The following is a 9,743-nucleotide window of genomic DNA, read 5'->3' on the forward strand; positions in this document are numbered from 1 at the left end:
CAAACTAGAACCGTACGTCCTCCATATGAAGGTGGACTGATTTGTCAAACAGGTTTAGGTTCACGGGTCAAACCAGACTGAAACTGGAAGCATATTATTTGATATTTATTTCATATTTTTTATAAAATTCTAAAAATAGCAAATCCAACTCGACGAGAGGTTTCCATTGAGCTCAGCACAGATGCCATATATTTTTTAATCTATGGTGAACATAAATTTTCTACTTTGACTTAGACATTGACTAGTCAACCTCACCAGATGGGGACCAAAAAAGAACAGACTAGAGCCAGACCGACGTTTAGGTAAGGTTTAGGTCTTTGCTAAAATCCCAGACCTAAACCCAAAATTCAAACCCAACCCATCCAAGTAGCCTTTTGTGGATACCAGCGCCCGGTCCACCAGCTACCAACTGGCATCAGTCTTTTGACATCCAATACAATCAGATTAACAGCCTATCTCCTCACAATCCCTTGTCTCACTACTACTACCATCATTCCAATTGATGCCATAAGGTAAAAGCTCCACTCGCTTTTATTAAAAACTGAAACAATGGGGGAGGGGAGGGGGGAAAGGGTCATCACTCTACAGGCCCAGGTCGAAGGAGACGTGAGGGCGAACAGAAGTTTAGGTAAGGTTTAGGTCTTTGCTAAAAACCCAACCCAGACCCGACTGGCACCGTCAAACCTTCGTTTATCATTCCCAATTATGCGATAAGGTAAACGCTCCACCCGTTTATATTGAAAACAGAAACAAGGGTGGGGGGGAGCCAAGAGGCTCTGGTCGAAGGAGACGCGAGGGCGGGCCATGACCGAACAAGAACGAACAAGAACGAGACAAAAGTTTAGGTAAGGTTTAGTTCTTTGCTAAAAGGTTTCAAACCTTAGTTATCATTCCAATTTATGCGACATGGTAAACGCTCCACCCGTTTTTATTGAAATAACAAGAGGGGGAGCCTAGAGGCCCAGGACGAAGGAGACGCGAGGCCCGGCTGAAGTTTAGGTAAGGTTTAGGTCTTTGCTAAAAGTCCAACTTGGGCCCGATTGGTGCCATCAAACCTTAGTTTATCATTCCCAATTATGCGATAAGGTAAACGCTCCACCCTTTTTTATTGAAAACGGAAACAAGGGTGGGGGGGAGCCTAGAGGCCCTGGTCGTAGGAGATGCGAGGGCGGGCCATGACCGAACAAGAACGGACAAGAACGGGTCCAAAGTTTATGTAAGGTTATGGTCTTTGCTAAAAGGCATCAAACCTTAGTAATCATTCCAATTTATGCGACAGGGTAAACGCTCCACCCGTTTTTCGTGAAAATGATAATAAGAGGGGGAGCCTAGAGGCCCAGGACGAAGGAGATGCGAGGCCCGGCTGAAGTTTAGGTAAGGTTTAGGTCTTTGCTAAAAGTCCAACTTGGACCCGATTGGTGCCATCAAACCTTAGTTTATCATTCCCAATTACGCGATAAGGTAAACGCTCCACCCGTTTTTATTGAAAACCGAAACAAGGGTGGGGGGGAGCCTAGAGGCCCTGGTTGAAGGAGACGCGAGGGCGGGCCAGGACTGAACAAGAGTGGACAAGATCGGGACCAAAGTTTAGGTAAGGTTTAGGTCTTTGCGAAAAGCCGTCAAACCTTAGTTATCATTCCAAATTATGCGACAAGGTAAACGCTCCACCCGTTTTTATTGAAAACGGTAACAAGGGGGGGAGCCTGGAGGCCCCGGCCCAGGACGAAGGAGACGCGAGGGCGGGCCGAAGTTTACGTAAGGTTTAGGTCTTTGCTAAAAACCCAACCTGCGCCCGACTGGGACCGTCAAACATTATTTATCATTACACTACACAGGTTTTTGTAGAAAATCGAAACAATGGGGGAGCCTAGAGGCCCAAGTAGAAGGAGACTCAAGGGCAGGCTAAAGTTTAGGTAAGGTTTAGGTCTTTGCTAAAAACTGATCCCATACTAGAATTGGCCTTAGTAAAACCTTAGTTATCACTCCAATTTATGCTCCACCCATTTTTTATTGAAAATGGAAACAAGCTGGGGAGCCTGGAGGCCTAAATTATGAGATAATGTAAACGCTCCTTCCGTTTTTATTGAAAACGGAAGCAATGGGGAGAGTGATGGGTCTAGAGGGGGAGGTCGAAGGAGAGGCGAGGGCGGGCGCAGGCCAGGAGGGGGCGGGCCTTGGGCATGGTCATGCCGTAGACCTCCTCCAAGTCCACGTCTTCGGCCCGGACCCCCACCGGCGGCGCCCACTCGAACCGCTGGAACAGCGTGGCCAGCGCCAGCAGCACGAACACCACCCCCAGCGGCGCCCCGGGGCACTTGCGCCGCCCCGCGCTGAACGGCAATATCTTAAAATCCCCCCCGTGGCTGATCTCCGCCCTCCCCTCGTGCCTCTCCGGCAGAAACTCCTCCACCTTATCCCACACCCGCGGGTTCCTCCCCAGCGCGTACGTGTTCACAAACACCCGCGTCCCCGCCGGCACGTCGTACCCCATCACCCGCGTGGCCCGCACCGACTCGTGCGGGATCAGGAACGGTCCCGCCGGGTGCACCCGGAACGTCTCCCGCACCACGCACCGGAGGTAGTTGAGCCGGCCCAGGTCCGCCTCCTCCACGGGCCGCGCCCGGCCCACAACCGCGTCGAGCTCGTCCTGGATCTTCCGCTGCACCCGCGGGTTCCGGATAACCTCCGCCACGGCCCACTCGCTCGTCACCGCCGACGTGTCCGTCGCCGCCGCGATCATATCCTGCGGCCCCCCTACGTCAGAACAGAACCGCAAAGGCTAAACGGGCCGAGCCGGCCCACCTGGATCAGGGCCTTGATCTCCACGTCGTCCAGCCCGGGCAGCGAGAGGAGCACGTCCACGAAGTCCCCCTCCCCGTCGGCCGCGGGGTTCTCCCGGTGCTGCGCGATGGTCCGCGCGTGGAAGTCGTCGATCCGCTTCTCCAGCGCTTTCATCTTCTTCTCGCAGCCGGCCGGGTCCAGCCACCGCCACGCTGGCAGGTAGTCCCCCAGATAGATCATCCCCAGGAGATGAAACAGCTCGTGGGTCATCTCCCTGAACTCCACCGCCTCCGCCTCCCCCCCGTAGAGCTGCTTCCCAAGCAGCATCCTCGTCACGTTGTTCATGGAGAACGCCGCCAGGACCTCCCGCAGGTCCACCGCCGCGCCGCCGGCCACGCGCCTCTGGACCTCCGCCGCCAGGTGGCGCGCCTCAGCAGCGCGGTGCGCGGCGAAGGCGTCGAGCCGGCGCGCCGTGAGGAGGTGCTCCATGCAGATGCGGCGCAGGCGCCGCCAGCGGGGGCCCAGCGGGGCCAGCGCCACGTCGCCGCAGCCGTAGGCTAGGTGGACGGCCGCCAGGGTGCGGGGACGGGAAGCGAAGACGTCGTCCTGGTGGACGAGGATCTCGCGGATGACGTCCGGGTCGTCGGTCGTGATGGCGTCCACGCGGCCGAGCCGGAGGTAGACCAGCGGGCCGTAGGCGGCGCTGAAGGCGGCCAGGTCCTTGTGCGGGAGGGCGCTGAGCTGGAGGAGGTTCCCCACCACGGGCCAGCCTTTGGGCCCCGGAGGCAGCCTCGGCCCATCTCGGCCCAGTAACAGTCTCCTCGCGATCAAGGCGACGAGGACGGCGAGCGCGACCCCCCAGAGCAGAAACTCCTCCATTCCTGCGACTCGGCTGCTCGCTTGGGGAGGGGGGGAGGGTTTAAAGAACGTTCGGAAGCAAACGGCGGTAGGCGGGCCACGCGGGAGCCGCCTCCGGGGCGCGTTTTTCACATGGTTTTCCGTTTGGGTTTGTTCAATCGTCGTCCTCGTTGAAGTCGGAGTCGTCCTCTTCGGGGAGATCCTCGCTCTCCGAGTCAGAGAGGACGAGGTACGTCCTGGCCGGGGCCGGCGCGCGGTTGGCGCGCTGCGGTCTGGGTCGCTCGGGCGCCGCCACCACCTCGGGGCTGCTCTCGCCCGAAGACGAGCCCGCTCCCGCCGCCCCGGCCCGGCCCAATATCGAGCCGCTCTTCTTGTTGAACGGGGACGGACGGATCTTCCTGACCTTCTTCTCCGGGGACGCCTTGGGCTGGGCCGGCTTCTTCGCCGCGGCCGGTCGGCCTCGCCTCCCGACCGGCCCGGCCTGGGCCGCCGCCGGTTTCTTCGTCGCCGGTTTCTTCTTCCCGTTAACTTCCTCCGCGTCAAAGTCTTCGTCGTCCGGGGCCTCGTCGTCTTCCTCCATCCTATCTCCTCCGTTGACCGTTGCCACGGGGACTGCCCAGAAAGTAGAACCATCAGAAAAAAAAACTCAAATAAAATCGTAAAGCGAGAAGAAGAAATATGTAAACCGTAATCCTCCGGAGGGGAGTTGATGTCGTAGCGCGCCAGCCGCTCCTTGAGATCGAGAATCTCCTCGTCTTCCTCTTCTTCCTTGGCAGGAGCGCGCTGAACCAGCAAAATCCCGGTCAACGAAAGTCAACGGAAGTCATAAAATGAAGGATAGAGAACGACTAAAACCTTGGAGGGGGCTTTCTTGGTGGCAGCGGCGGCTCTGGGCTTGGGGGCGGCGGCTTCGCCGGCCTTCTTCTTGGGCTTCGCTTGTGCCACCGCCTTCGCTGGGACGTGGCGGGCAGCGCCGCCTTTCTTCTGCCGGAGCTTGGCCAACTCCAGCTCCTCTTCCCTGTCCTTCTCGAAGGCGTCGAGGGCGACGTCCAAGGCATCGAGATCTCGGAGCCAGAGGGACTTGACCGGAGTGGCGCTGAGCTCTTCCATCTCGCCCTCCAGCTTCGCCTTCTGGGTGAGCAGCTTCTCGACCATCTCCAGAGTGAAGGACTCGACGGGGATGGAGAGGAGATAAGCGTAGGCCTTTCTGAGGTCGGTGCTGACTTGGCCTTCTTCGACGTCTTCCTCCTCTTCGCCGGCGGCGGCCTCGGGGGCCTTGGGCTTGCTAGGCAAAGGAGAGAAGCCTCGCTGCTGCAGCTCTTGCAGCAGCTCGGCTATCTTCCTCTTAAAGACCTTTATCTCTCCGTTGACCACGCCAAGTATGAATTTGACCCGGTTGTCCAGCTTGACTAGATCCGCTCCCAGCATCCCCAACAACGCTGCCTTCCGCTTCTCATAGTAGACCAACCGCAAATGGTAAAATTCTTCAACGACTGCGAGACCATAAATGTGAGTTAGTCGGTTCCCTCTATCGGGTGGGTTTCTTGTTAAGAAATTTGAGTCTTACTCTGCTCTGGGTCGTCGTATTTCTTGATGATTCCGTTGGCGTCGAAGAGATGCATGTTGCTCGTGCTGATGGTGGAGGTGAGCTTGAATTTCTTCAAGAGTCCTTCCTCCTTGGCCGCTTTCATATTCTCATCTGACAAGTATACCTCGAAATTGACCGTTCTGTCGTCGCTGTATTGCCTATAATCCTGAAGACCAAAAAAATTGAATTAGCATGATTAAACTAAAGTGATGAATAATGTACATCAACCGTGCCTTGATGAAGGGTTCCTTGATCTTCTCCGTTCCGGTCAGCAGCGACTCGAGGAACTCTTTGTAGTCTTGCGTCCAGCGGCGGACTGGGAGTTCTGTAATCCGTAACGTGGTGCTGTCTACCTCCTCTATAATACCACTAAGTGTGTACGTTACGCCAGCCTCTCTGGACGATGTTCTCTCAGTGAGACCCTGTTAAAAAAACACTACAATTAAGGTAATTACCACTAAATATATTTATTTTAAAAAAAATTCCCACCTGGAAGCCCTTGTACCAGGGAAGCATGGGTTCCATCTGTTCGCCGTTGATCAGGCGCCTGAGATTCGCAATTATATCTCGAGGATTGTAGTTTGGCACGAAGGAACTCCACCCCGTTCCGATGCCCTCGCTTCCGTTAACGAGGACCATCGGAATGATGGGCACGTACCAAGTCGGCTCAATAGACTGGCCATCCTCGTTGAGATAGTCGAGAAGGGTATCATCGTCTTTGTGAAAGATAAATCTGGTGACAGAGGATAAGCGAGTAAAAATATAACGGGAGTGCGCCGCGTCTTTTCCTCCCTGTTCACACAACCATTCATAAAAATCTTAAATATATATATATATATATTTTTTTTAATCAATGTAATATTTCGAGTGACGTCAGCTCACCCTCAGCCTCGTTCCGAACTGTCCAGAAGGCACCAACAGGTTGACGTTGTTACTGCCCACGAAGTCATTAGCCATGCCCAGTATGGTCGTAGCGAGACTCTGCTCTCCGTGATGGTAAGCTGAGTGCTCGGACACGTAACCGCAGAACTGCGAGACCTGCACGCGGAGAGGAGGAATCAGATAATGTATGGTGAGTCGCGGGTAAGCCGACCGTTGATATACCTTGATGTCCTCGACGATTTTCTTTTTCAAGGAACAGAATAAAATCTTTCTTTGGCCAGGCTTCAGGCCGTCGACCATGGAGGGGATTGAACGTTGGAGATCGGCCATGGAGAATAAGATCAGCTCTTTGTTGACGAATTCGCTGTACTTGATGTGTTTCTGTCTCTGGTCGAGGCAGGTGCCCGGCTGCGCAGGAATATAGAAGAGATATTAGAAATATTTGTGTAAAGTAGCAACGAATATTAGAAATAACAGACATACCTCGAATTGCCGAAGCCAGTTCTTCCTCTCTTCGATTTTCTTTTTGCTGAAGGCCAGCTCGATTGCATTCCCGTCTTCCTCTTCGTCGGCCCAAACAAAATCCTTCTTGTGTTTATCGAGATTACTGAAGTATTCCCTCCCCTCCACCGAATCACTGGTGCCCAGACCCTGGCAAAGCGGATAATTAAGAATCAATGTACAGAGCTGGAAAAATTAAACATTAGCCACAAACCTTATAGTACTTAATCTTCCATGCTTTGGCCCCCTCGCCTAATGTCTCCTTCCACTGTTCATAGTCTGGCATTGAATAAAACGACAAAACCTCCGTCTCTCTCCTGTTCCCTTTCTTGGTCGCCTTGACAATCGGAGTGATGAACTCCACCAAGAACGAAGGGATTTTTAAGAGGGAAGGCCAGAAAGAGTGAATGAAATTAATGAGCAAACCCTTTATATGAGACCCATCATGATCCTGATCAGTCATTATCATGAGATGCCCATATCGAAGAGACTTTACGCTGTCATACTGCTTCCCGTGTTGCAAACCCAGAATTTGTTTTATATTCTGAATCTCCGCGTTCTCCATGATCTGTTTATGACTTGCCTCCCGCACATTCAAGAGCTTTCCTCTCAGGGGAAAAACTCCGTAATAATCGCGTCCGACGACGGATATTCCCGCCATCTGTAAGATTCAAGTCAGGAAATTTTCAGATTTATTCATTCTTTGCAATAATTAACGGATTTATGAATTAGATACTCACGGCCAGAGCCTTAGCCGAGTCTCCCTCCGTCAAAATCAGCGTACATCTGTCGGAGTTTCTGCCACCGGCTTCGTTGGCGTCTTCAAGCTTGGTAAGACCGACGAGCCTCTGTCGCTTCGTCCCGTCCGTTTTCTTCAGATCTTTGCTCTGCTTGAAATCAGCCCACGACAAAAGAGTGTCCACAATTCCGGACTCCGCCACTGCATCATGCATCATGAAGAACAATGTCCATTTCAATGTTATAATCCTTTAAATTTAATCATGATTAAGCACAAACCTTTCTTCAGGAATGAAGTGGAGAGTTCACACTTGGAACCAAAGCTTCCCTGACGAGTAGTCAAGGTCTCCTTTGTTTGCGAATCAAATGCAGGATTATCAACAAGAGCATTGACGAAAACCCAAACGTGGTTTTTCACCATGTGGGGCTTTAGATTTGCAGTCTTGTTCTTCTTGTGAACAATGGCGGTCACATGGTTGGTGATTTGACTGGTGATGTATTCTACGTGGCTTCCACCTTTTATAGTTGCAATTCTATTAACAAAGCTGACCTGTTTATTTTTCGAAAAGTATATAACATTAGTGTGCTTCCTACTAATGTTATTTTGAATGAGCCATGAACAACACAGGAAAAATTAATAAGTACCTGCTGGAACTGCCCTTCGCTTAGTGAGAAACAAACCTCCCACCGGTCGTTAGCTTCATAAATCCTATCAAAGATTAAATATCAACCGCAAATTATTTCGAGGAACTTAAAATATATTGATTTTCAGAGGTAAATTCAGGCCAACCTGGGGAGTGGATCTACCCTGTTCTTATCTGCAGACTTCAAGTAGAGGTCCACATACTGTTGAAAAGTTTTTACTGGCACCCTTTGGCCATTTAGTTCAACTTTGACTGTTTTACCCAGCGTTCCAGCCAAATCAACGACACGTTTCTTCATCAGGGCAACCACATCGTCTTCCAGCTCAGACATGTTGAATTTGGGCAAGTCTGGCTTAAATGTAATCCGAGTCCAGTTATCTCCTTCCTTGCATTTTGTGATGGTTGGTTCGCTTTTCGTACTCATGTTGTTGGAGAAAACCTACCACGAGAACATGTTCATAATCTGTTAAGGCTCTCCAAAATTTAAAAGAGCAAGTTCATAGTAGGCGAAACATTCGATTACAACCCCATTAACAGCAAAGTTAAAGAAAAGCATCTCAAAAATGTAAGAGAACGAGAAGAACAGCAGCTAGTAGCGTTATTTGACTAAGAGAACCAGATATGTTAATAGAACGGGAAGAGCGTGTAACAATTAAAAATCAGATTTATAATTAGACACAATAATTCTCATCTACTAATAGAAAGTGACGCAGAAAATACGGTCATGAAAGCATCATGCGACAAAAGATTGAATCATGAAGAAAATTTAGGGAAAGAGAACATCTGTTTCCAGACAGCAAAGCGCCTAAAATCAAGCATCGAAGTGATAATAACTCATTAATTAAATATAATAATGAAGATTCATTACCTGTTTATATTTCTTCAGCCGCTTTCCGTCGGCCGTTTCGACGATGAAATCCGTAGAGAAAATGTTGGTAAGTTTGGCACCGTAGCCATTTCGACCCCCCGTGGTCTTCTTAATATCGTCATTATAATTGCTGCTGGTGAGCAAATGACCGAAGATTAGCTCGGGAACGTAAACCCCCTCCTCCCTGTGAATCTCAACCGGAATCCCATCGCCGTTGTTGTAAACGCTAATCCGACCCCCAGACTGATCGATCTCGACCTTGACCGAGTCCATCGACGGATCGCGCTGCTTGTTATCAGCGGCATTGACGAGAATCTCATCAAAGATCTTGTAAAGACCTGGAACGTAGGTAATGGTGCGATGAACCATCTGATCGTTCTCGTAGACCCAAAGCGCCTGAGAATGGCGCTCCACGGAGCCGATGTAGGTGTCAGGACGGAGTAGGATGTGCTCCAACTGAGTTTTCTTCTGGTAAGTCTCTTCGATCGACTTGGAAGCAGCCATGGCGGGGTGGTCGCCATCGGCTGAGGCGGCGTTGTAGGCGGAGCTCGACTGGAGAGGCCGCTTCTTGTCGATCGCCATGGACGGAGGTGGAGTCGGGACACGGGAAGTGTCGCGGAGAGAGGGGAAGAAGAACTTTCAAAGAAGAACTGCAAGCCGGGCTTAGCAGTAGAGACTAGAGAGTTAAATTCAAATTTTGAATTTTGGCGGTCAGAAGTTGCGACGGTAAGCTCACCGCCTTGGATCGACCATGTTCGGTCCGGACGGAACGGAACGGAAACGTTTGAATTTGAATTTAAGTGGGTTAATATCACGGTACAGCCCAAATCAGGTCGAAAGTCTGCGAGCTAACCTTAGCTTTTTTTTGGTACGATATATCCCA

The 9,743-nt window shown here is 51.3% G+C and overlaps 1 protein-coding gene across 3 annotated transcripts; it reads right to left on the reverse strand.

The window, feature by feature from the left end:
- Window positions 1-2,035: 2,035 nt before the first annotated feature.
- TOPII (topoisomerase II) lies at window positions 2,036-9,512 on the reverse strand. 3 transcript variants are annotated; one of them, XM_078572669.1, is made up of 15 exons: window positions 8,861-9,512; window positions 8,139-8,431; window positions 7,994-8,057; window positions 7,628-7,898; window positions 7,351-7,550; window positions 6,825-7,271; window positions 6,593-6,760; window positions 6,332-6,517; window positions 6,110-6,265; window positions 5,717-6,019; window positions 5,461-5,649; window positions 5,207-5,393; window positions 4,495-5,132; window positions 4,326-4,422; window positions 3,697-4,251 (listed from the first exon to the last, which is right to left on the reverse strand). In XM_078572669.1, the coding sequence occupies exons 1-15, from the start codon at window positions 9,440-9,442 to the stop codon at window positions 3,794-3,796; spliced, it is 4,239 nt and encodes a 1,412-aa protein (XP_078428795.1). In that variant the 5' UTR covers window positions 9,443-9,512; the 3' UTR covers window positions 3,697-3,793. The 3 variants fall into 3 exon arrangements, with proteins under 3 accessions (XP_078428796.1, XP_078428795.1, XP_078428797.1); XM_078572671.1 differs by lacking the exons at window positions 6,332-6,517; window positions 6,593-6,760; window positions 6,825-7,271; ... (3 more) ...; window positions 8,139-8,431; window positions 8,861-9,512 and having other exon boundaries at window positions 6,110-6,277; XM_078572670.1 differs by lacking the exons at window positions 5,207-5,393; window positions 5,461-5,649; window positions 5,717-6,019; ... (7 more) ...; window positions 8,139-8,431; window positions 8,861-9,512 and adding an exon at window positions 2,036-2,743 and having other exon boundaries at window positions 2,803-4,251; window positions 4,495-4,847.
- Between the last annotated feature and the right edge of the window lie 231 nt (window positions 9,513-9,743).

This window comes from Wolffia australiana, chromosome 3 (genome assembly GCF_029677425.1).
Source record: "Wolffia australiana isolate 7733 chromosome 3, ASM2967742v1".
Taxonomy (NCBI): Eukaryota; Viridiplantae; Streptophyta; class Magnoliopsida; order Alismatales; family Araceae; genus Wolffia; species Wolffia australiana.

What these genes read in the sequence shown, in the direction of transcription:
- TOPII (XM_078572669.1), bottom strand. Translation starts at nt 9,442, where the DNA reads ATGGCGATCGACAAGAAGCGGCCTCTCCAGTCGAGCTCCGCCTACAAC. An exon ending in GCGAAGGGCAGTTCCAGCAG is followed by an intron (nt 7,899 to 7,993) that starts GTACTTATTAAT and finishes AAAAATAAACAG; the next exon opens with GTCAGCTTTGTTAATAGAAT. An exon ending in CCTGGTACAAGGGCTTCCAG is followed by an intron (nt 5,650 to 5,716) that starts GTGGGAATTTTT and finishes TTTTTTTAACAG; the next exon opens with GGTCTCACTGAGAGAACATC.